The following is a 27,492-nucleotide window of genomic DNA, read 5'->3' as shown; positions in this document are numbered from 1 at the left end:
ATGGATAATTAGAGTGGAGTGAAGGTACTGTGAAGACCTAGGCCCAAATTGAATGCAGCTAACTAACGCATTTTTTCTTGATGCAACCTGTTGCTGCAACTGCCGCTGCCGCAGCCGCTGTCGCTGCTATTGTATGGAGTATGTGGATTATGTGTTTGTGTGTCACGTCGAGCGTGCAACGCGGTACGTGCAACTCGCTCAACCTGTCGATAGTCGGCCAGATATATATGTATATATGTAAACATATATATATGCAACGCCAATTGGCCCCGACTAGCAGCCCAATGTGTGTCGTCTCCATCATCAACTGCGGAGCGCCAATTCCCATCTACGAGCATCTCGCGAATTGCCAATTGGCAATGGCCAATCGAAGCCATAAATTATGTCGTTGTTGTAGCTGGAGTTGCAGTTGGGAGACTCGAAAAGTCGCCTCCGTATGATCATCATCATCGTCGCCATACATACATACATAGACGTAAGCCTGAGCTGCCCAGGCCTAGGCGCACATCAAAATTTATAGGTCAGTGGTGGCAACAAATTGCCAAGCTTTTCCGATTTTTCCAACTCCTTTTTTTGTGTGTGGGCTGTGTATGGATGATGGAATGTGAGAAGCTGCCCTCAGACATGACCGTGATCTGGACATGTGCATTGCATTGTGTCTACCCCAGCGCCCCTACCGACCTCACCTACAATGACAGCTTGTCTTTTGTCTATGTTTTTTTTGGCTGTTTTTCTTTGCTGCTGCTGCTGCTGCTGCCAAAACTGACCCACTCAGCAGCAAAAGGAAGTTTTCATCGATTGTCCCAGGCGCTGCACTGCAGCAACTGTTGCTGCTCGGCTGCTCGACTGCTCTGCTGTCGGCTGTCGGCTGTCGGCTCTTGTTGTTGTCGTTGCCAACATTATGACAATCGATTTGCAATGGAAAGCCATTGCCTGAAGGCGCTCCATTTATAACAAGTGGCCACATTGACTGCCCGGCCAGCCTCTACTCTGGCCATGGATAACTTTATACGCTCCCATCTTGAGTGTATTTCTTAGCGAAATACCCTTATATGGAATGGGGGGTATATAGGCTACGTAAGCAAATATGTGGGAAGCCGGAGGAGCGGAATGAGGTTATGTTTGCTTTATGCTTTATAGATATTCTTTCCATGTTTATGTCATACTTGTATATCCATCTAACTGCTAATCTGCTCATGCAAAACTTGTAATAATAAAATATTCATTTTGTGCCTATTTATGGTTAAGTTTAACTATCGACCTTTAAAATTGTTCTATGGTAACTCATTTGTTCTTGACGTTATTTTGCTGAAATTCGGCGTATAGATTGCCTTGAGTTAAATTTTTTATAAGAAATGAAATATATAGAGTTATTTAGAACTAGAGATTTACTATACAATTAATAATTGAAGTTCCAGCTGAAAGCTCTGAGTATATCAAGGGATTTTCTTTGAAATATTTTGTTGCTAATCCAGACAAATTTGAGATATGAATTTATAAAAGATGCACGCTAAAATATTTCTAAATTATCATCATTATCATAAATCTATTAAATATATTTTTTGAATACCAAATCAATTTCATAATATATTCCTTTGGATTGATAGATAGTATATAAAATAGCTCTGTATATTTCGATTGTTTGTTTGGAATTAAGGAGCATCTTGATGATCCCAAGTGTAGATATTTTGTATAAATTATATAGATAGTAGATCGTACAAAATACATTTTACAAAATACAGAAAATATATTTTTTTATGGACAGTTGAGAGATCTAAGACGATTTTTTCCCTACTTTCGACTGTTGTCTTAGATCTTAGCTCTGGGTCAGCTAGAGTATTTGAACTCTGGCATAGGCTTAGAGCCCGTGTTGTCATTGTTGTTCCTATTGCTCTCGCTGTAGTTGCAGTTGTCGTCGTTTGCTGTTGTCGCTGTCAGCAGTTGTTGTTGTTGTAGCCGCTGCTGCTGCTGGTCGCTTGTTGCTGTTTGCTGCCCCATGTTGCAGCTTTCAAAGTCAAGTTGTACCAATAATTCTGCATTTGACATTCAACTTCTCTTCTCTTTTTGTTGTTTTTTGTTTCTGTGCCATTTTCGGCCAAAAACGGTTTCTTAAGCTATCTCCATCCGTCCGCCCCCCCCTCCGCCAAACTGTCTCTAATATATGTATATATATATATATATATCGTTGCATTGTCTTTTTGGCCAACTCGAAGCTAATTAAGCGGAAAATGTCAAAGGCAATTGCTTTATGGTTGGCTTTTACCAAATTTGGTTGGCTCATTAAATTTGTTGGTGGGCAGCTTGACTTGTGGCTAACAGCACTTACCTTATTATCCTTGTTGTTGTTGTTGCTGTTGCTGTTGAGTTTTTGCTGATAGTATTCCTCGCGCGCATGCGTATTGAGACTGTCTATCAATGCGGAGGCATTCACATGCGCATCATAGACCATGGCATCGCTGGATGCAGAGGATGAGGATGCTGCTGCTGCCGCCGCGGCTGCTGCTGCTGCTGAGGAGGAGCTGGCTGCAGCAAGTGGTATATTGGCTTGTGGCGTGCGCGTGTATAGCTGCTCTATGGGCAGGGCGGGGGCGGGCGAGTTGGCAGTTGTCATGGTGGCCGGATGGGTGGAGCCAGCTGGCGTTACCTTCTGCTGCTGCGGCTTGGTCGACAGCTTCTGATAGCTGCTGGTGCTGCCAGTCTGCTTCTTGTTGCCCGTATTAGTGGGTGGCTTTGACTGGGCCGCTGCATTCGCGGCTGCGGCGCTGACACTGCCGGGTCGCTGCTGTGGGTTACGTTTCAGTGCTGCCGCCACCTTGTGGCCAAAGGGTCGCTTGGTGGGTCGGATCTTGTGCTTGCCCATGGTGCTCAGCGTGCGTTGGTTGCCCGCACTCGAGGTGGTGCTGGTATTTGGCTCCGGATCGGCTGCTGTGATGGCAGCGATATTGTTATTCGAGCGTGCAGCCACAAACTGATCATCCGGATCGGTGGCATCCGTCAGAGCATCGCCACTCGTTGTCGACTGCTCCAATTCCAATTCCTCCTGCTCTTGCTCCAATTGCTCGGTGGATTGCGTTTCCTCGGCGCTGTTGCCCAAAGTGGTTGCCGTCGTCTCACTCACATCGGTGGTGGTGGGCAGCTCCTTCATCAGCATGGTCTGGGCCGTGACCTCCGCCTGCAGCGCCGCCTGCTCATTCATGGTATTCTGCAGCTCCAGCAGCGTGGTCTCGTCCAGCAGCAGTGTGGGATCCGTTTCGGCCTCGGTATAGCCAGTGGTTGGCAATGTGCTGCCCTCGGCCTCCTCTGTGGACAGCTGCTGTGTGCTGCTGGTGCTGCTGGTGCTGCTGCTGTTGTTGCTATTGGTGCTGCCACTGCTGCTCCTCGCCGAGGTCGCCTCCTGCTGTATCAGCTGCTGCTCCTCAATGTCCAATGTCTCCTTGAGCCTGGCCACACGCTCCACAATCCTGGCCAACATATCCTTCTGCGGCTCTGGCAAATTCTTCGTATCCAACTCCAGCAGACGATCGTATTTCTTCATATTTCGCTTAACAGTTTCGATGTCGGCGCGTGTCTTCGATGCTGGCGGCGCCAAGGTGGGGTAGCTGGGGCTCTCCATGAAGTGGGTGCGCGCACGCCTGTTGCTGTAGCCCACCAGCTCGATGACACCGGGATAATCCGCTTGCGTGGCGGCGGGCAGAGCGCAGAGCATTGCAAGCAGCGCCAAGGCGCAGCTCCAGGCTGCACTGAGCGCCATCTCTTCTAACAGACCGGGGAAAGGTGTTGAAGTTCTTGCAGGTGGCTTAGCTGCTATTAACACTCTCACACACACTCACTCACAGTTACACACACTCACGCACTTTTCGAAAAGTGGAACTCGCTTTGGTTTTGTCTTTTACTTTACTTATTTATATCCAGTTTTGTACCGAATTTATTTTCTTTATAAAAATTACTTTTTTTTTTTAGTAATATATATATTTATTTTTTTTAATTTTTCGTATTTTTTGTTCAACCCGTATTAGTGTCAACTAACTGTAACTGGCTGCACGGCGCACGACTCTGTTGTCAATTCAAGTCCAAGCTGGTCAGGAGTCAGCTCTACTGTGGATATAAGCACTTGTCTCTCTTTCTATATATTAATACATACATATACATACATACATACGTATGTATATATATATGTATTTCGATTTTATTATTTATTAAACTTCTTCTATCTTCGTTAGCCTTCGCGCTCCGATCGCAGTTGCGCTGTCGTCTAACGTCTTGGTACAAATGTTTCAGGCCGCGTTGCGGCAGCGTCTTTTAAAAATTTTCAACCGGAAAACGCTGCCGCTGCTGCCGTCAGCGTCGACAGCGACGTCGCCGTCGCCGTTTCGCTGTCTCGCAGCAGACTTTTCTCCCAGCTTTTGCGAACCGGTTTGACTCGCTGTAGAAAGATACAAAGATCTAACAGTTGCAATGTCTGCAAAAGTTCTACTTAAATATTGTTGAATTTTTAACAATTTTTTACAAATATTATTATCATTATTTATTTATTTACTTTTATAAATATTTATTTTTGCACTCATTTTAAGCCAAAAATTTCAGCTCAAGACCCTAATTCTAGCTTAACTGTTAAGTTAACAGCTGCTGTTAGCATCGCTGTTAGGCTTCAAACATGTTGCATTGTTGAAATGTTGTTGAATCGTTGTTGAACTGCTTCAATTTTCGGGGTCTTCGCCTTAACTGAATGTGCAATATGTTGAGTTCGTTTGACAGCTGATCAAGTTGTTGTCGATGGCTTGGGGAGGGCTCCCGCTCGATAGGGGGGCTCGCTCCATTCAATTAGTCATTCCACGCACACACACAATCGAGCTGCTGCTGCGGCTGTTCGACTAGATTCTTTGCATTTTGGCCTGGTTCTTGGCTTTCGCTTCAATGTCAACGCCGCATCGTTTAGCCTGTCATCGATGTGCTCTATAAAATGATAGGAAAGTTTCGAGTTTTGTATGACGATCACGTAATACTCTTGCCTCGATTTGTTTATGTATGTTTACTGCTGGAGATTTTACAAATTTGACTTTTATGTTGCTCAGATCGGGAACTGACTGAGTTGATTTGGTTGAGTTGAATCATTAGCTCGTATAGGAATGCCTGATAAGAAAGTATTTGTTGTGCGTATAAGAACGGCTTTTTGGTATCATTGATGGCTGGACAGATAAGTGAGAGTTTTCTTATAGTTAGGAATTGGAGCAAACGCCAAGAAGCTGGGATAGCAATATCTAAAATTCAAGAGAAGCTGCATCTATTTAAGACTTTTTCTTATATAACACCATCTAATATATAGATTTTCGATATGAAGCAGCTAAGTTGAGAAATGTTACGAATCTACTAGAGTGAATCATTGTGAGTAATTAAAATTTCTATCTTGGCAGAGAAACTAGAAATAGTTTAGAGTAAAATATTATGAACAAAACTTAGTTTTTATAGCATGAACAGAAACGTTTCATAAGAAACAGTTTATTCTGGTTTTTTCTTATACATCAACTGCTTAATAATGATAATTATAACTATAATTACTGCATGCAATTATGCAGGCTAGAAGTTAAACCAAATTCATTCATACATAGTATGTGATATGTCTATTCATATACATCTATTCCCACTTACGAATAGGACATACTCTCCATATACTCTAACTCATTCTAACTCATCTCCCAACTGGTCAAACCTGCCGCCCAGAGACACCTCGCTGGTTCTGCCTGCCTCGGTTTCAATTTAGCTTAAATGACAACATTTATAATAGACATAATTTGTCGCGTGTGCTCTCACTCGAAGTTAATTGAAGTCCCCGCCCCCCTCTCGCCATCTCAGTCATTTCTCACTGTGATCAAACATAACGCGGCCCTCTGATCGTACGTGTTGTGGCTGCTAATGATCTTCATGGATTTCCATTTCTAGCGGCCTTTCTCATAAATATACATATAGCTATATATATATATATATATATATATGACTCTGTGGATATCTATAGACTAGATATAGCGGAGTGTTTGCCATTGAAAATTTCTACCATGGGAACGCCATAAAACAATAACAAATGGCACCCAGGTCGACGTCTGCTGGGCTCCCACTGGGTCCATGTCCAATAAAAGAAACCGAGCGTTAATTAAAAAAATGGCCATAGATCAATGCACCTGATAGATGAGCCAGCTGTGGTTGTTGCTGCTGCGGCTGTGGCTGCTGTTGCTGCTGCTGCTGCTGCAACTCTTGCTGCTGTTGCTTGCGGCTTACTTACTGCAAAAGTTGTCCATAATTTGCTGAGCAACTAGAAGAGCCCAAAGTTTTGCCTCCCTAATTGTGGCACGCCCTCCTTTGGCATGCGTTTGACAAGTCCTTAGGCGGTTCATTAGCCAAATGGAAGACACGTTCTGATCGCATTGACACACATGCAAATCGTGGGTGCCATTTGCCGTTGTGAGTGGGTGCTGCTGCTGCTGCTGTTGTTGCTGCGTGGCTAACTGCAACTGTTGCTGTCGAAAAACAAAAAACAAAAAATACGAGGAAAAACGAAAAATAGTTGCAACCGGGCAACTTTCTTCGGCTTATCTTTATGCATATGCAACGCAATGGCGGCGTCTGCATTCTTTTGTGGCAAGACGGCATAAAATATGCGAGCGACGCGACGCGGCGCGATCATCTGCCACAGCAGCAGCAACAGCAGCGGCAGCCGCAACAGTAATAGCAGCAGCAACACCAACAGCATCTGCAGCGGCAGCAGCAACATCCACGGCATTGGCATTGGCAACTGCAACTCTTGAACTTTACCAGCAATGAAAAGCTTGGCTGTGGCCCTTTTAGCCAGCGACTGTTTAGCATTTGCAGCCGAGAGCAACTTTTGCATAGACATAGACACAGTGAGAGAAAGAGAGAGAGAGAGAGCGAGCTGGAGAGTGTGTGAGCGAGAGAAAGGCAGAGGGAGTGCAAGTGAGCGAGCGAAAGAGATGCTGCACGATGCTGCCGCTGCTGCTGCTGCTGCTGCTCAAGTGCCAATGGCAATCTGCTTTTTATACCAAATACCCATTCAAATTTCTGCTAAGAGGTATAATAAAGATGGACTTCTATGGGACAGTGAGAAGTAGAATTTTTCATTGAATAGCATGGGTTTATGCATATCTCATACCTCGACATTTTATAATTTGTTGTATTTAAACTTGAACAAGATCGATAAAATCGATATTGATCTTCATAGCTAGGAAGACTTTTGATTTTTCAATAAATTTTCGATAAATAGCATTTACATACATATATACATATATTTTTTAATTTCCCTTGCTAGAATTTAATTAGAGTTTTCTAGTAGTTGCTTTTGAAACGATTAGGAATAAAGCTTCCATTGATTAATCTGTAATTACTTGGATTTTCTCATGTCGATATTTATCGATAGACAATGTTTCTCTTTATATACTTAAAGAAATCTATGAAAATCTATAAAATTGCTCATATAACTGCTAGTGGAGCAAGCCGATTGTTATATTATACTATGAATAACCATTCGTAAAGCTTATGTTTTTCTAAAGAAAGGGTATCTGATAACCGAGCAGCCTCATTTTGGGGCACTCTTACTTGTTGTTGTGGCTCTTGTTGCTGTTGCCGTATGTTGTTGTTGTTGCTGAGGGGAACTGTATTTTCTTATGTTGTTGCTGTTGCTGCTGTTGTTGTTTATTTCCCTGCAGTTTGATCTTTTGGTCTTTGGCGGTAATTTTTGTTGCCGCAGCGGCGTCTGCGCCTTTTCCTTAGCAATTGTTGCTGCTGCGAACACTCTATTGGCTTTCGGTTGCTGCTGTAGCAGTTGCTGCTGCTGTGGAGTTGCTGTTGCTGTTCTTTACTGTGCCTGCCTTTTGCATTGCATTTCTTATTTCTATTTTCGCTTTATCTACAAGTTTTGTCTTCATTTTTATTTTAATAGTGCAAATGATTCCGCTCTTTTGCAAATTGCAGCTGATTTTTTAGCTGGCGATAAAATGCACGACGGCAACATCTCTCTGTTGCTGTAGCTGTCGCTGCTGCCGGTCGCATTGCGCATTCTCTTTAACACATAATGATTTCAAATAGTTGCTACTTTGGTGCTGGGTGCGAAATTAATTTGAATTATTACTATTATTAGATGTTATTTGTGTAATGCGGCGTCCGATAGCGCTAGCCCAGGTACAGTTAGGGCGCAGATGTTGCTGCTGCTGCTGCTGCTGCATGTTGCTGCCGTGCATTATGCAAGATTGCCAGACGTTATCCACAGCAAATGCGGCACAGTAAGAGCTGCAACAAATTTCAGTGATAAGCCGAACAGACGGGCAAACAGCAACAGCAACAACAGCAACAGCAGCAGAGGCAACAATTGCTGCTGCATAACTTGTGCCTGCTTCAATTACCAATTGTTGTTGCCGTTTAAATGATTGCATTGTTGGCCACATTTAAATTTATTAAAACTGCGCAGCTTCTAACGGGCAGCAGCTTGGAATGTTGCCGCTTGCTACCGATGCTGCTGCTGTTGTTGCTATTGCTGCTGCTGCCGTTCATTGACCGTGCTACACTTGGCCTTGCGCCTCCTCCTGCTGTTCGATTGTCGATTCTCAGCAATTGTTTCTCTTCTTCTACATTCTGCATTTTGCATGCAATTTAATGTCATTTGTCATTTGCTTAATTGTGACCAAGCGCTTGTTGCATTTCCTGCAACAACTAAATGCCGTTTTGTAATTGTTGCAAGGCACGCAGCTGCCAATGATGTTGCTGCTGCTGCTGCTGTTGCTGTTGCTGCTACAGCATTTGCTCCACAGTCGGCATCAGTTCTGCCGCTGGGCCATTTAGTTTCAATTAATCAAGTTGTCGCTGCACGCTTCTATTAGCTGTTTATGACAGTGCCCCCCCCCCCCCGGGGGCGCGAGTCCAGTTGCTTCACTCATTAGCGGCGCCCCCAAGTTGCAACAGTTGTTAGAGTTGTTGTTGTTGTTGCTGTTGCTGTTATTAAATACTCCCGTGGCAGTTGCCGCTACTGCCTCACGGTGATTTCTCGGACACATTTAGTCCAGTTTTTTTACTTAATGCTCGCCCACGCCATGAATAGGAGCATATGAGCTTTCATTGCCTTGAGCTGCTGCTTCTGTTCTATTCTTCTGTTTCCAGCTCCTCTCGTCACATGGTCAGTTTTCTTCTCAGCTCTATTCGATTACTTTTCGTTCTTCTCCTTTTTCTTCTCTCAAGAGAGAATCAAGAGGAAAGAGGGAAGAGAGAAAAAGAGAGAAATTTGTTTTCTACCTGATTCTCGTTTCGCTTCATTCTCTCTCTCATTCTCATTGTCCTTCTCTTCTGATTTCCCCTTTTCTGTCTTCTCTCCTTCGCTCTCCTCTTCTGTTCTTATTTTCTCTACTCTCTTTGAACAATGAAGAAGGTAGATCTTCTCTTCTCTCTTCACCCCTCACTATTATCTATTTTCTTCCGTTCTCTTCTTAACTCTCTTCTTCTTTTCTCTTCTGTTTGCATATCCTCCATCAGCTTTTTTCTTCATTTCTCATCCTGAGCGAGTGTTAAACAGTCGTATCTACTCATTAATTTGTAGTTTTTTTTTTCTGGCCTTTTTTTTTTGTAACATGTGAAGTTCTTGCGAGTGCTCCATTTGTCCGTTTGGGTTTTATATACTTGGGTACCGTTGCAGGCGGCAGCGGCGCCGTCGCAACTTTTGGTGGTTGCGCCCCGTCCCGCTGCCTAAATGACGGACAGCATTTTGCGCCCAGCTGTCAGTCGGAGGTTCGTTGACTCGGCCACCAGTTGGCCGAACAGTTGGTGTTGAAACAATCAGGTCCGACCAGTGGCCATTTGATGAGCCTAGCGCATTGCATAATGTTCCGCCCAGACAAACGAATCAAGTCGCTGACTTCGTAATTGCCCAGACTGCAAATTGAATTTATGTTAAGTCTAACTGGCAATTTTTCTGTTTTGGTTTCTTTTTTCTTTATTTTGTTTGGGGTTCTTAGAGTTGAAAGAGACTACAAGTTCATTTGCCTTAGCTGCCAGTTTATAGCCCTGATTTACCAGTTCTACAAAAAGAATTAAATCTGTTAAATGACAGACTTTTGAATAACAGAATTATGTAAATTAGCTATGAGCGCTCAACTTAATATTTTATAAAGAAGGCTCGTAGTTAAATGGAACTTTTACTGTGGCAAAGTAACGGCTAAGGCAGCAAATGTTTGGCATAATAACGTTCTTAAGCTTATGCATATATTTCTGTCTTTTTTTTATTGACAGTAGTATAACTTTAAGCATCTTTAGCTAACAGTTGGATATGTTTGATGTAAGAATCTTATATAAGATATCATTTTCATGACGTATGTTTAGCTAGATTTATACGAAATTTTGACCTAATGAAAGTGTAAAGCAAACGCCACGAACTCGCTATTAAAGGCTAACAGCTGTTAAATAATAACATATATGAGTTAACAGGCATAATAGATAAATTGCTAGTGCTTGAAAACTTTTCAAATGCATCTTACAGTCGGGATACTATTTTGAAACTAAAAACTATATTTCTTGTCATTAACATAATTATAACATTACACATAGATAGCTCTCAATTAATTTAAATGACTCTAACATAACACTTAACATTAACAGACTTAATTCAGCATTTTCCCAACTAAAGCATGAGAATAAAATTTCAAATTATAGACAAGCCCGCATAACCATTACATGATTCCAACATTAACAAACTGAGCTTAACATATGCCCAACTAGAAACCTAAATAATAATTGATAGCTTAGCAGCATTTACTAATTGGTTGCCGTTGCACAAATCTCTAGTGAAAATATCTTGAATTCAATCGTTACGATTTTCATATTTGTTTTATTTATTATACGATGCGCTTGGCTGGCCGGTTTATCTTGATAAATTTTTAAATAGATAGCCGCCAGATAAAACCAGTTGCAAGCCGGCCAAACAGATGCAATCTAGCAGATGCAGCAGCAACAGGTAGGCAACAGGTAGGCAGCCAGCCAGCCAGGAGTTAAAGGCAAAAGATTGCGGCACACCCCCCACGACTAATTGTGCTCATTTCCATTTATCAGAGCTGGGGCAACCCAAATGAATTACAGCACTAAAAGCAAATTAAAATCGTGCCAAAGTGTTTGCAGCATAAGCATTTCACAAGACGCCAATGAATGGGCCGAAGCGGCTGGAGCAGCCAGAGATCTGGAGCTCTAGAGCTCCACATATCTCTATGGAGGCTGGTTGCATTAAGCATTTAATTTAGTGCCTAGGCAGCAATTTTCATGCGTTGGCAATTGTCTCGCTGAATCGGAATTCGCGTGTTGCGTCTTTTATTTTTAGAGCTATAAACTTGGTTGCATTTGCTGCACAATGTAGAGGCACTTGATTCTGCTGCTGCTGCGACTGTTGCTCGTTTGCCAAATGCAATTAAATGTGTGTCGCTGGAGCTGGCTGGCTGGCTGGCTGGCTGGCGTGCAGCAGTCAGCAGCCAACAGGCAACACTCGACGGCAACTGTGCCGCATAATTGTGCCAAATGAATTTGTAATTATGTGTGTGTGCCATGAACTTCAAATGGCCAACTAGCCGGTTTTGGGCATGTGAGTGACATCACATGCTAGCTGACTCCTGCTGCCACAATACACTTCAAATTCTGTTCGTCTTCCGCAGGCCAGCGTCTTAGACATGGCTAGCATGACACCACAGAAACAAAATCAAGCCAAAACAAAAATTTAATTAAAGCGCATGACGCAAAAATTCTTGCTGTTTAAATCAACAGCAATAGCAACAACAACGACAACAACGACAACAGCGGCAACAATAGCCGCAACAACATCGGCAAACAGCAGCAACTGCAAAGTCACCAAAGAACACGAACTTGCGGCATCGAACGAGTTCACGATGGCAAGATACACTGTATTCGTTCAATGAGAGTCTAGATGGGGTGGTAAATATTTTAGGAGAGTGAGTAGAGCATTGAAATCAAGGCATTAAAATGGATAGATGCATGTGTGCATGCATACACATGTGTATACATGCATAAGCATTTTCATACATCCTGAGTGTTAAAACATATACTTATGCAAACTTACATACATGCATACTTCAATACATACATGAATCAATATTTCTATCAGTACTATCACTAGGTACAAAAATACATGCATGCATACATACATACATACACACAGACATGCATACAAACATCAATATATACATCCGTAGATACATACATACTTTAAATATTAATAAATCAATATATACATCAATATATTCATATACACATGTATACATTTATAGATGCTTACATGCATACATACATGAATACATACATACATGTATACATACATTCATTCATCAATAATTTCTTACATAACTTCATATGCATTCCTACTTGCATATGTAATCACATCAAGCAGATCAATCCGACAAAAATAAAGTCATGAGAATTGCAGAGAAAGGCGATCTATACGTTTGTATTTATTATTATAGTATATTATATTATGAAGAACTTCAAGTCAACTTGGTTTAGCCTAAGAGAAAGTAATAGGAAAAGGAAATTAATCTATACATAACACAGATGATATCAACATCTAAAGACTTATAAGGCAGAGACAGTAAGCACAGGCTGTATTAGACAAAGGTAAAAACCCCTATTAACTGAATTAGTCCTACACATTTTGCTTGACAAACTAAACGAAACCCGATAATATAAACAATAGTAGAGAGCTAATATACCTCTCCTACAGCTAGGCCAAACAGTGCATGGAAACCAAAGATGACTTTAAAAACTCACGCAGCATTTTGGACACGGCCCAAAGTGTCAAAGTCATGTGAAGTGCGCGAGCGAGAGCGACATATTTGGCAAGAGGCGTTCAGAGACTCGACCGTGTTGCCGCCTTGCAGGCCAATTAAATGGCGACACTTTATGCCTGATGATGATGCTGAGGCCCAAAAGAACCAGAAGCAGCGGCAGCAGCAGCAACAGCAGCAGCAGCAACAGCTAGAGCTACAGCATCAGCTTGAGCATTCAACATTCAGCATCAGCATCCAGCATCATCATCAATCCCCAGTGGCTGACTGTGTACGCTCGTAAATGGGTCAATGATGGCTTAAATTGTGCGGCTTTGTTAAATGGTGCACGCGGTCTTCTGGTTAGCGGTCTGAAAAGGTCTCGACTCGGCAGAGTCGCTCGGGCCCTGACATCTGATCGCACCTCTGACTTCAACTCCAATTCTCTCAGTGACGATTGACTGATGGGCTAGAGTATATGGTAGTTTCTTTGCCTTGCGGTTGTTGACAGCCCCCTCCCTACCCCTCGGCCGGCTTTAACCATATTCGATTTATGAACTACAGTTCAGTTTCAGTATTGCATTTAGCATTTGGCATTGCGTTATTGAGTTGTTGCAGTTTTTTTTTTCTTTGTTGCTGTTGCTGTTGTTGTTGTTGTTGCCCCTGCAACAATTTGTCTAATGTGCCAATTTGGTCGCATCTACCGCCTTGGCTGGCGTATCGTTAGCTCAATGCTTGATCATGTTGATTTCTTTCTTTCGTGCACTTTTCTTGCGGCCTATCAATGACAAGGCAACAAGAGACGTTAGATGCCTCCTCCAGCTCCCGCACCCGGTCCACCTACCCCTTCCCCACCCAACCCCCAACCACCATTGACTTTTGCCTCTTTTGGCTTCGAGTTGAACGCGTTTCGTGCTTTACATAGCGTGACACGAGTTGACTGAATGGAGCTTGATATGCGTGTCTGTGCTAAATGCGATAGAAGCTAAAAGAAACTGACTGGGTGAAAAAAGTCAAGCTCCCAAATTGCCTAGACTAGCCATAGAGTTCTTACACGACTCACAGCGGACTTGGACACGGCTCTATGGGATTTGGTAGAAGTGTGGTTAGATTCTGTTTATGAATCAGCATGAGTAGAGCATGAATAGTAGAATAATACTATAGAATGACTAACTATACCATATTGACTTGAATTTTAGACGATTGAAAAGACTTGGTGATACTTAGGGATACAGAAAGAACAGGTTGACTAGAATATGAAAATAAATTAATGATATAGATATGAACGATTAGTACCTTAGCTAGATGTTAGTTTAACTGAAAGCTTCATTGCTCTATGGTTCGTTTTTCATACATATATCCTAATCAGATCTGTATCTATACGATATATTTATATATAAAGAGTAGTCTGTACGAACTCTTATAAAAATACTTACTGAAATCAAATAATCCTAGTTTACTCACGCTGCCATTTCTAGCAGCTGGCTATTGCTTATGGAGCCCTATAATTTCCACACCAGTCGCTAGATTTTTGGGTCTTTTCTGTTGGCGATGCGCTCACTTGTCCCATTTATTTATTTTGTATTTCTGCTGTTTAAATTTAATTCACGATCTGAGCTGCGTTGAGTTGAGTTGAATTGAGTCGGAACAAAAGGCAGCTACGAAAATTCCCTCGACGCTTGCCAATTGCAATTGCAACAGCAACAGCTCTTCTTGTGCATCGTCTTCATCGTCATCTTCGTCTTCTTCTTCTTCTAACGAGGGGACTTTTCTTTTGCTTACTTTCCGATTTTTAGCTGCAGTCGGAAAAATCTTTTCGTTCGCGTACTTAACCGCAATAATTTTGCTCATTTGAGTGTCGTGGAAATGAGTTAAAGCAGTTGCCTGCCACTTGGCGGCAATAGCAATAGCAACAGCAACAGCAACTACAACAGCAACAACTGCAACTGCAACGGCTGCCGCTAATGTAATGTGAGCATTACTTATTTCCATTTTTTTCCTTTTTATTTTTGTTGTTTCTTCTTACCGCCAGGCCAAAGTCTCTCTCTCTTAATTCATTAATTTCCCACAGGCTGCAGCCCGCCTTTGGGTCGCAGCCAATTGCCAACGTGAAACCGTTGAAAGTTATCACCCACAACCCACAAGCGAATGTGTCAAAGCAGCGAATGCAGTCAAGTTTATTTTTTCTGCCTTTTTTCTATTTTGGGCACTACAACCACAACAACTAGATTACACGCATTGTCTCAGTATCTGTCTTTCTCTCTCTCTGTCTGTCTCTCTCTCTCTCTGTCTTTCTCTTACATGCTCTTGACATCTCAACAGCAGCAGCACAATAAAGTTGTTAACGGGTGTTGCAATGCCAATTGCTGTTATCAATTACAATGTGCTTACTTACTATCTAGACAAACAAAATACACTGAGAGAATAAGGAAGATAAAGAAAGAATTATAGGAGATCGGAAATAGGATATAGGTGAGAGAAGAGATAGGGGAGATGGGAGATAGGAGATTGGAGATAGGAGATAGGAGATTGGAGATAGGAGATAGGAGATAGAATATGGAGGATAAGAGATAGAAGATGGAAGACAGACGAAAGAAGACAGAAGTTAAAAGATAGATGATACTAGATAGGAAATAGGAAATAAAAAAAATATATATATGTATGTCGGATATTTCTGCAGATTAGATAATTTTGTGGAGTGCAGCGTGTTCCTGCACTGTTGCCCTTCTTCCTCTTGCTAATCAACTGTCCGATTTTCACTAGTACGTTCGATTACATCCATCGTAACCAACTGGCAACCTCACTCAGGACCACACTCGATATTAGTGTTAATTAACATCTCACTCTATCAATATTACCCAATACTATGCATGAATCGATATATCGATAAGATATTCCATTCGAATAATACTATCATCTCCGACATGTATATAATAGACGAAAGACTGAATATTGATGATGTAGTATAAAAGAATGGAGATTAAAGACAGGCGAAATTAAAAGATACATAAATGACAGAAAAACAAAGAAGATGAAAGTGCGAATATAGAAAACAGAATATAATATATGCAAATATCGAGAAGAATGTTAAGCTTAATCACATAACTGCCTAATTTCTACGATTCAAAATTTGGACACCTTGTTCGACTGTTCGACTAGTATTTTTTGTTCCGTTTTTTTCAGTGCATTCGCTTTATATATTCTCTCATCTGTGCCATAATTTTTGCTGCATTGCACATACGCACAGTTAGCCCGCATGACAGCTGAAACCTACAAGTAAAATAATGTTCTCAAGCAAATGACACCAGCTGACGGGCAAGTGGAACGCACACTAATCGTATTATTTGATTATGTAAAGTTTATGTATGTGTATGTGAGAGTGTGTGTGAGTCTGTGCTTATTCAATGCAGTTCTATAGAGTCTTTTTCTTTACCATTTGTGGGCCAGTGCTGCGCATTGGACAGTTATGTATACAGCTACGAAAGGGTGTCAAACACTCAGACTCTGACCTACAGCTAACCATGGAGAACAACAACAGCAATAAAAAAAAGCAGCTACAACAACAACAACAATAGCAACTGTGTCTTTTGTCTGGTCTAGTCTAATCTCTGCTGTTCAGCAAACGCATTTGCATTTTTTGTAACTGTGCTTACGCTTTATTCTAACAGACTCTCTCTCTCTCTCACACTCTCTGCCTGGCTAAGTTCCCTGCTATCTGTCTCGTTTATATGCTAATTAAATCATATAATTTCAATCTCAATCTGTCTTGTCATATTGCTCGATTTCAGTTCAGACTGCATTCTTATGCTAAAAAGCAAATTACTTTATGGATTCTCTTTGGTCTCTGGTCTCCGGCTGGATGAAAGTGTTTTTCTGACCCCGATTCTCAGGCCATGCATGTGTCGGTCTGTCTGTGTGTGTGTGTGTCGCTTGCCATTGAAATCGGTTGAGCTTGAGGCATGTTTCACATATTTCATGATTTTACTTTTCCTACTTGTTTCGTTTGCATTTTTTTTTCTCGCTTTTCGTTTTTCCTTTTTTTTTTTTTTTTTTTCTCCTACAAGATTTTTGCATTTTCTGCGCATATTTTTGCGAAGTGCTGTTCAACGCGGTTTTTCGTCATCCCACGCTCTTAATTACCCACTACGAGTGGCATCCTCTCCGAGCAGCGCTGTTTGAGCTGTTGTTCCAATTATGCCCTGTTTCAGATGGCTGAATGTTGAGTAGATCTAGATCAAGTGTAGCAATGCACTTTGCTGATGTAAAGTCTTTATTATGTATTTAAAATATCATTTAGTAAACGGTGTTATGAAAGTATTCCTGTGGGTGAATTCATTTGGTACACTTGGATAGGTTTGAATAGGTTGAATAGGTCAGTTACTTAAAAGTTTCCAATCTTATACTCGAAAACTTTTATCACAATATTTCTAGAAACTATACAAGGGCATATGAGTTCATATAGAAATTCTGCACTTTGGGCAAATATTTAATTCTCAAGTTATCTTAGGCACCATTGTTCCACTTGTTAGGTATTCATAATTAATAATCCAATAAATTATAAAACAAATTTCATTTCTAAGCAGGGCATCTTTCGGGTCGACTAAGTCTGCTGCTGCTCTGCTTTTTGTTTTGCCATTTTTTAGCGGGTTTTCGTGTTTGTTCTGCTTTGGCAGTTTAATAACCAAAAAAATAGCTCGAGCAATTCATGAGTTCGAGTTTCTGCATATTTAATGACAGCCAGTCGAGTTGTTGACTTAATTTTGGAGTATTTAGAAAGCTATTTGCATAAATTGCCCAAATCAATTACAGTTAAATGGAGGCAAATTAATTGCGGGGAATTAATGTTGATTAGGGTGGACCCAAAGGCTTGTGCTGAATGCATGGCATAGCTATAGAACGTATGTATATATATGTATATCTATAAATAGCTCAGCTCTCATGCAATTTCTAGCTGCTGCATGCCACCTGTGTTACCTGCCTCACGACACCTGCCACCTGCCACCTCGTTGTTATGTATTTTTAATCATTTCTTATGACTTCATTAAAAATGCATTTGAAATTTGTATATTATATCTGAAGTGTTTGTCGTTGACGTGAGACCAGGTGAGCAAAGGTGCTCAGGTGCTGCCTGTATCTCTGCTATAGACAGCGCATTAAGTTGCCTGGCAACTGCTGCTGCTGTTGCTGCTGCTGCATTGTTAACAGCTAAAGGCACAGCACAGCACAGCTTCATTAGAAGCACTTGCAGAGGCAGCAATCTAACGCCCACTACTCTATCTTCCTGCAAGCAGTCCTCCCGGCTCCGCAGACCGTCTCCGAGTTCCTTTTGTTATACTCTTATTGAAAATGATTTGTATGAGGGTAGCCTGCCTACATGACTAGGAATGTAACAGGCCGAACAGAAGATAGAAGATGGAAGATAAATGATATAGCACAGATAATAAAATGTAGAAGATGGCTGATTGCTTCTTCGTTTTCTTTGTCAGGGTATTTGTTAGCTGTTCACTCTCGCTTAAATCCATCTTGGCTGCTTCAACCCAACCCTCCCACTCGACAGCCACGCCCCCGCAGCAGCAGCCTTAGCCTGGCCATCAAAGCTGTTGATAATGTCATGGCGACTGGCTCGTCCAGCTTTCAGCTTCCAGCTCACAGGTTTTAAGTTTCCAACTTCAAAGTTGATGGGCTGTCAAGGCGCATATATCATCATCATTTCTGTCAGTTCGTTAAGTTCAAAAATAAAAGAAGAAAAAAACGAAAATACCTTGTAGAGGATGCGCTTGATTTTCTCTGCACCTAAATTAGATTTTTGCCATTTTTTATTTTTTTTTTTATTTTTTTATTTTTCGCGCCTGCCAAAATCAAACTGCGCTTGAGTTCACCAGAAATGGAAAGTTGTGTGTGGAAGGTGTTTAGCAAAAACTGTATTTACTCGTATTGGCTAAACAATTATTATAAACAGGATATGAACACATTTGGCCCACAAATTGTTGCGTTTTTCTGTTTTTCTGTTTATTTAGCTAATAAGCGACGAAAGTTTGCCCGAAAGCCACGCAAAAAAATCTTTTAAAAAAAAAACCCAAATAGATTACATAGAGATGAGCGTATCGCTAGTGATGAGATGATGGGAGTCCAAATAATTAGCTAGAGCTGAATGGAGGGGCAATGTAAATTAGTATAAGCTAAGAGACGAGCTGAGAAACCTAATTTAGTTAGAAAAGAGCTTGTAAAGTGGAACTAAAAGTGTGGAGATTAAAGCTGAGATTAGCTAATTTTTCATAGGGATGAGCGCGTGACTCACGAGTATGGAAATATGAATAACTGCAGCTATATATGTAAGCTATAGCTCTCACATATATAAAGTCTCACATCTCTAAGGTATTCACTCAGCGCAAAACTATTTCAAGCAGGATGGATTTGAATTTGATGCGTTGTTTGCCATTAATTACTCAGCGGGTCACTTGAGCACGCGGATTTTGATCAGACCCTAATCCCAGTTCGTGGCCAATGTTGGGGCTGAGAGCCGCCGCGGGATGCTGCGCCACTTTCTTTGGCCAACTGCTCGAAATTGGCAATGGACTTGGCACTTGGTCAGCGCCGTTTGTTTTCCCATGATCGTCTGTCTAGCCAAACCCCGGTTTGGTATCATTGCTTTGGCTAGAAGAAGAAGAAAAACAATCAACGCGCCTCTAAATGCGAATTCGCTTGGAAGCAACAACAATGAGGGAGAAGAATTCGTGCGAGATTTAAAGTTTATTTGGCTTTTAGCTTTTGCTTTGTTCGTTTGTTTGCCTGTTGTTGGCCAAGTAAATACTTAAATATAGCACACTTAAACAGTTTGTTGATATTGTTGTAGCGAAAGTGAAACTCGAATCTAGCTGGGATGGGGCTGCCTCTAATGAGAGTTAATTACAACATCAAAGCCATGATCTCTCTCTCTCTCTCTCTTTCGCTCTCTGTGTACATATGCCATATCTGAGGCGTATCTGCATTGCGAGGTAATTCTTCTGGCCAGATTGGGCACAAGTTTCGATTAGGCGCGGCCACAAAGGCAAGGCAACTAATGCAAATAGGCACGAAGACGACATAGAACAGTTGTTTTTCAGTATGACGCACTAGAGATACTCTAGAATGTGTTCTTCTTGCGTTTGACTATAAATTAAACTATCTATCTATATATCTAGCTGACTCTGAGTATTATCAATCAGTCCTTCTCAATATCTATGTAGGGTTCTGTCATTCTAGCTTTACTATGACTCTCTCTATCATTCTATACTTACAATATCTTAACAACATATCAGCTTAGTTCTAGGAGCCCTAGCTCGATGGACATAACTCTAAGACTCGTCCTCTCTTTGCATAATCCATCACGAATTCATGGCACCTCGCTGGTTAGGGTATAGAAAACTAAAATTGTAATAAGAAGCAGAAAACGGCGAGTGGAAAAACCGCGTTTACCAGCTAAACTCTAAGTAGAGAAAGTACACGCGGCGCACATGTAAAAGTAACCAAAAAAGAAGCCGAAAAAAGCTTAAAAAAAGATGCGAATCTTCGCCTTTGCCTTCAGTTTCAACTTCAGCTTTAGCTTTGGCTCTTTGGATGTGGATTTTGGATACGACTTCAGTTTTCTTTGAGGTCAAATCGCGCGCTTTTACCGCTCGCTTTCGATCGAGGTCTGTTGCCCGCCTACGAATATCAGAAGATGTTGTCTAGTAAATATTACAACATAACTGTATTTGTTGTTGCTATAACGATTGTTATTACCATTGTAACCAGATGTTGTTGTTACTGTTGCTGTTGCTGTTGCTGATGTTGTTGTTTGCCCTGTCATTTGCATACTTAACACCTTTCGTCTGCAGCTTGTCTCGTCTTCGAATTCGAGAAAAGAGACTTTTCTTCACTTGAGCCAGCGACAGATTGTGCTGAGGTGGGCCACAGAGTTGAGGAGTGTTTTGGAGTGCTACGAGCATTGCCTTTTGTAATTAGAAAATAATCGACTGCAATGCGTTGGTGAAGTGGCAGGCGAGTCAGTCTATCCATCCATCTGTCCATCCGCCTGTCTGTCTGTCCGTCCGGCAGTCAGTCTTACTTTCAATTTCATCTGCATGTGCGCTGGGGTTAGATGAATGCATGCAAACGCATCTGGAGAGCTTTGTTCGGTTTCTGTTTTGTTTTTGTGGTTGTTTTGTTATGCATGATTTGTAAGTCTGTCGCTTTCTTTGTGCGGCGCTGATGACTCGGCACTGCACTATAAGATTACTATGATTACGATACCCTGTAATCAGCAGTGTGCGTAAATGGGGCTTGATTACCGTTTTGTTAGTAGACACAAGCCGCCATTTGTGTGCGTTGATGGCTCTATTTTTGGTTGTTGTTTCTGCTTGTATATCTTAGTCTTAGTCTCCATGACCAGCTGACATAATTTAGCTAGGCTAACCTATCCATCTAGTCGAAAGTCCTATGGCAACTGTGTTGCATTTAAAGCTATATTGCTCAAATTTTATATAACTATTGCCTGTACTTGTAGCTTAATTATATATAGAGATTATTCCTTGGAAACCAAGGCTAAACATTCAAATTTTCAGCTGAAGTCCTGCTGACTTAACTATGGTATTCCACTCAACATACAACAAAAATTTTCGACCCAAGTCCAGTCCATGATTTAAAATGGCCAAGGTATATTCCAGGGTATCTCGACTCACATCTTTGGTTTCATTCATTATTATTATTGTTATTGTTATTGTTATTGCTTTATTGTTGCAATTTATTGCCAGTGAGCAATCAACAGATTCGTTATCGCCGTTGCACGCTAAGAAATCCATTAATTTTTTATGTATATATAGTCAGATATGTGTATATATGTATATATATATCTGTCTGTATATGCCGATTTTCGCATATGATACTATTAACAGTTTCGTTCGATTACACTTTCACTCTCTCTCGCTCACTCGCTCGCTCGTTCGGTCGCCCTTGCCCCATTTGGCTGGCATTAAAATGCCATCAGAGGCTGCAACAGATTGTGGCAAGTATTTGCGCAGTTGGCGTTTATCAGTCTGAATCAATATCAAAATGAATCACAATTTATTCGAGGCAATCTAAAAGCATTCATTGATTAATTGCTGATCAGCTCGGCCCAGCGTTTGAGCATTTGAGCATCCGAGTTCCCACTGCCGCCTCGCTGGCCGGGGGCGGAAGGCGTGGTGGCAAATTACAAACGCCGTTAAAATTTCACTTTCTAAGGCAAAAACAAACCCATAAAAAAGAGCTGGCAGGTGAAATCTCTCTCTCCCAGCTTCCTGTGTCAGCGTCGCTGAGGAAGAGGCGCCGCCAGAAGAGGAAAACATCTTGAGACTAAGAGCTTGCAGCAAAAGAAATGTATTAAGAATAATTATGCCAGGGAAAATTGATAAGGCCTCGACGTAATGTTCTGCAATTAAATTCATAAGCGCCTCAACCTGTGGGGCACCCTAATTTTTTCATTTTTTTGGATGTAGCTTGCATGTCAGCGCCCCAAAACGTGGCTAATTAGTGGAGTAAAAGCTGGCCAACGAGAAGAAATGAAGAAATTTACGTAGAACAGAACGAACAGTGTAAGGTAGTCGACTGCGCGATGCTCGCTCAGAAATGAAAATTACGTGGAATAAAAAAGTGTAAGTGGAGAGTGTGGAGTGGTGAGTGAAGAGTGTGGAGTAGAGTGGAGAGTGTAGAGTAGATTGAAGAGTGAAGAGTGTAGGGTAGAGTGAAGAGTGCAGAGTGAAGAGTATAGTGTAGAGTGAAGAGTGTAGAGTTGATTGGAGAGTGCATAGTGTAGAGTAGAGTGGAGAGTGGAGAGTGTGGAGTAGAGAGTAGAGAGTAGAGAGTAGAGAGTAGAGAGTAGAGAGTAGAGAGTAGAGAGTAGAGAGTAGAGAGAGTAGAGAGTAGAGAGTGAGAGTAGAGAGAGAGTAGAGAGTAGAGAGAGTAGAGAGTAGAGAGTAGAAGAGGAAAGAGTAGAGAGTAGAGAGTAGAGAGTAGAGAGTAGAGAGTAGAGAGGAGGAGAGTAGAGAGTGGAGAGTGGAGTAGAGAGAGGGTAGAGAGTAGAGAGTAGAGAGGGAGAGTGGAGAGTAGAGAGTAGAGAGTAGAGAGTAGAGAGTAGAGAGTAGTGAGAGAGTAGAGAGTAGAGAGTAGAGAGTAGAGAGTAGAGAGTAGAGAGTAGAGAGTAGAGTAGAGAGTGGGAGAGTAGAGAGTAGAGAGTAGAGAGTAGAGAGTAGAGTGGAGAGTAGAGAGAGTAGAGATTAGAGATTAGAGAGAGAGAGAGAGGAGAGAGTAGAGATTAGAGAGAGAGAGAGTAGAGAGGAAAGAGTAGAGAGTAGAGAGTAGAGAGTAGAGAGTAGAGAGTAGAGAGTGAGAGTAGAGAGTAGAGAGTAGAGAGAGTAGAGAGTAGAGAGTAGAGAGTAGAGAGTGGAGAGTGGAGAGTGGAGAGTAGAGAGTGAGAGTAGAGAGTAGAGAGTAGAGAGTAGAGAGTAGAGAGTAGAGAGTAGAGAGTAGAGAGTAGAGAGTAGAGAGTAGAGAGTAGAGAGTAGATCTACTCATAAATCGAAAATTCTCCCGCTTTATCAATAAGACAGCTCGAAATTCTAAACAGGAAAAGTGCAGCAAACCAATATACTCTCATTTAATGGCCATAAAACGGACAATCAAAGCAGACATGCAATGCTTGCTGCTTTGGCGGTCATCAGTCGATTCTATGAAGCGGATACTATTAGTTGGACTTTTGTCATGTTGTTGTCTAATTTGTGTTTGTTGTAGTTTTTGGTCATTTTTAATGATGTGAAAGAAAGTTATGAGCTGAATTTTCTAATGACAGCCCTCGCACCACCCAACCACTGCCTGTGAGATCTATTGTCAGCGCTCTATCAGAAATTCTGTGGAATTCAAATTAGAAAATTCAACTTTGAAATTCGAAACTCTCACTGTTGCTGTCGGTCGCTCGGTCGGTCGGTCGTCCGTTCGATCTGGCCAATGCAAATCTCAGCCAGAGGCCATGGAGCAGGCTAATCAATCAATATGCTAGCCAAGCACAGTAGCTAATTCAGCGTCACATTCGTTCAGAGGGGGGAGTCAGAGAGTCAACTAGAGTTGCTGCAGTCATAAATATGTATATATTTACATGTGAACGTAGACACCTCAACATGCCATAAATAATTAGCCAACAAAATTTGCTGCTGCTGCTGTTGTTGTTGTTGTTGTTGTTGTTTAACAAAATGTGCAACAGAAGCTGCTAAGACAAGACATGAATTGGCGAAAAATGAAAAACTTTCGCCACAACAAATAAATAATGAATGGAGTGTATTGACAGCTCAACAGCGGGTGGGAAATTGAGCCCGAGCCCGCAGTCCAAGAGAGCTTGGTTTGATGAAAATCGAAAAGTTGGCGAATAAATGCCGCTGCCTGATCAGGAACTAATCAATTGTCAGCACATGAATGATGAAACACCTGTTGTGGCTGAGGGGAAATTGAGGATGATTGACAAAAGTGTAGACAAAAAGTCAATTAGTAATTCTATTGTAGGTAAGTGTCTGTTAATTGATGTATATATACATATATACGAAGGGATTCAGAATCGTAACAAATTCTGTTTAAGTTCTTAAGCTGCACTTTGTTATTTGAATTTTAGTTTATTGTTAGACTTATTATAAATCAAGAATCATTAATCAAGTTAAAAGTTATAAATGATATTTTGATATTTTTTGCTGCCCTTTTTAGCTTTCTTAACCCGAATAACAGTCATTAAATCTAATTATAATATATACTTATATACTTATGAATTTACTTATTAACTATTTATAGTATCAATAAATTCAATACAATTTCTATTTAACTTCTCAGGGTCTAAGAGTTCTTAAAAGGTTATCGAAAGTGCACCAAAAAAATATACAATTCGAAGATCGACTGAAAAATAATCGATCTACAGTTTGCCTAATATTGTATGTTAAGCAGAAAATGTTATGATGCGATGTAATATGTTAAGTCGAAATGTGACTCAAAATTGAATCGACCCAGAGTCTAGTCCCTTATTAAATATTCAATAACAAATTTAGTATATTCCTCTATATAATTCCTCTACGTTCTAATTAGATATGTCCATGTATTTCACAGACAAAATATGAATTGAAGAACTATGCTAGATGAACTCTACAATTAATACTCAACAAGACTATAATTGTTCACGACTAGAACTTCAGTTACATACATTTTCACACAGCCATTATGCCCAGCTTAACGAATTGCACTGGGTTCAGGGTATATAACATATAAAATAAAAAAAAAAAAAAAAAAAAAAAAAAACTGTTGCTCGTTGGGGCTTAAACTCTAATTAACGCCTCATCTGCAGTGTCCCCCCACTTGGCTGGCTTATGGCGGGCGAGAGAGATTGTGGTCGGTAGCCCAGCGTAATGCCACGAACTGTCTTAGCGCTGTGCCCATTCTGTCTGCCTGAGAACCTGAGAAGAGGCGCAGTAGGTGGAGTTCGTTTCGGCGCTGGGCTTAAAGTAAAAATCTTTTACGGTATTTCCACAGCTCACGTCGCCCAATTAGACGCACTTTAATGGGTCATTAAATGTGGATATATATATACACGTAAATGTGTGTGTGTGTGTGTGTGTCTGTGTGTGATTTTATTATTATTAATAATTTCGCGTTTTATGCATTTCTAAGACCATATATGCCCACTGTAATTGCAGTCAAGCCCCGGTTCAAATCTCTCAAATCTTCGAATGTCAGCTAACTGTGCGGCGGGGCGTGTTGTTTTTGTATACCCTGGCAAGACTGTTAATATACTGGGTATATTGCTGTGGAGCCAGAGATAATAGTAGATTATTTAGTATATCAATGAATGCTGGCAGCTTGAGCTTGAAGCTCAAAAGCAATAAAATGTGCAGATATATATTCTTATATTCTCATATAAAGAGCTCTTCTATGATATCATATAATAATTCATATAATTTTGTAGCAAAGAGATTTATAAATTATTTAACATATTTACTTATAGATTTTAGATATATAATATAATTTAGAGACATCAAACTTGATATATAGTTTCCCATAAAGTTTTTACAGATTCTAATGATTGCTTAATCTGATTACCGTAATGCATAAGAATCAAGGAATAGCCGATATATATAATAGACAGTAGCTACACAAGACCTCCAGGGTATCTTGTAGTCTATCACACCCTATCTTACCTGCTGTTGTTGTGGCTTCTGTTGCCTATGCTGCAGTTGCTTTGACTCGAGTTTTTAACGCGCCCAGCTTCCGGTTGGCGTTATAAAAAAAAAAACCAAAAAAAACCAAGCTGAAAAAAAAAACAAAAACTGCTCCTCTTTCTTCTATGGCTATGTTCGCACTTGTTGTTGCTTGGCTTTTACGATTTACTTTTTTCCTTCTCTTGATATTTTTTTTTGTGAGTTTTCGCCACGCTGTTTTTACACCTCGTTTTTTACACTCGAAACTTCTTTTTATGCTTGTTTCTTGATAATTTTTCCCGCTCGCCACTCGTTCACTCTCAGTTACAAACTTTTTTATGTTTTCATTTCTGGGCATCGTCGCGCGTTAATTGAATTTGCGGCATGGCCAAGCGCCTGCCCAGCTGCCCGGCTGCCACGCCCCATATCTCCAATCCCGTTGCCAGATCCAGCCGCGCATCCAGTCGTCTATTCGCTGCGCTATTTATTTAATTATATTGCCGCTCACTGGCTCCGTCCGCCACTCGGTTTATCTGCTTCGGTTGGCTTTCTAGCCAGCGATTTACCTTCTCTTCTTCAGTTTGTTTAGCACTAATCATTTGCATTTTTCAGCTGCTGACTCTTTATAGTTCCATAAACTTAATTGTCTTTCTTTTTAACTGTTTTTGTTTAGCCATGGTTTTTGACCAGGAAGTGAAGTTTTTGCTTCAATAAACATTCCATTACTTTCGTTTGCTTGATTTATTCTATTTGATATATAAAATTTTTAACTATGCAATTCTATGCAATTTTTACTTGGTTGCTGCATTCACTGTTTAGCTAAGTTTCGCACCCAAGCAGCTGCATGTGAATTGTTGGACGACGAAACTTGTTGCATACTTTGCGGCGGCAAATGAAAAGATGAAGCCTCTGAGGTCATCTTCAGTTGCAAGTAATTTTATTGCTTAAATATCCATATTTTATTGAAAAAGTAAATTAAAATTTTGTTTTTTAGAATCGAAATATATAAGTATTTTTATCAAAGGCTAAGCTTGATGAAAAGTTGACTGAACTAACACTCTAAAAAAACTCATGAAAATATTTGCAAATGCATTCAAGGCTGTGTTGAAATATATAAATATTTATTATATTCATTTTGTAGTGCTCAACTAAATTATTTACTATTTTTAATAAAACAATGTAGCACATATTTCTTCTTCCATATACATAATTAATTTTATTTATTTTGTTCTCGTTTTGGTCTTTATACAAAAGCAATATATATATATATATATATATATATATATATATATATATATATATATATATATATTGATATGATTATTATGAAATAATAATAGGGAAATGCCTAATACTTAATTAGCCAAAATACTCGAATAGAAATATATTCAATGGGAATTTGATTACAATGTTCTCAGTGGTAAATTTTACAATTTTTGGAAGAATTACAATTTTATAGTTAATTT

General features: G+C 40.6%; 2 protein-coding genes across 2 annotated transcripts in view; one reads left to right on the top strand and one right to left on the bottom strand.

The window, feature by feature from the left end:
• The window catches only part of LOC122757511, a 35,244-nt gene extending 30,987 nt beyond the window's left edge, over positions 1 to 4,257 (bottom strand). The window contains exon 1 of the mRNA XM_044009822.1: positions 2,327 to 4,257. Within this exon, the coding sequence (XP_043865757.1) occupies positions 2,327 to 3,751 (1,425 nt within the window). The 5' untranslated portion in view covers positions 3,752 to 4,257. The remainder of the gene's footprint in view (positions 1 to 2,326) is intronic.
• LOC6586626 (elongation factor-like GTPase 1) overlaps positions 1 to 27,492 on the top strand; it is a 90,258-nt gene that overhangs the window by 34,289 nt on the left and 28,477 nt on the right. The window lies entirely within an intron of this gene.

The sequence above is a fragment of the Drosophila mojavensis genome, unplaced genomic scaffold (assembly GCF_018153725.1).
Source record: "Drosophila mojavensis isolate 15081-1352.22 unplaced genomic scaffold, ASM1815372v1 contig_74, whole genome shotgun sequence".
NCBI lineage: Eukaryota > Metazoa > Arthropoda > Insecta > Diptera > Drosophilidae > Drosophila > Drosophila mojavensis.
The sequence above is the reverse complement of the archived record's forward strand: the minus strand, read 5'-3'. Positions and strand labels throughout refer to the sequence as shown.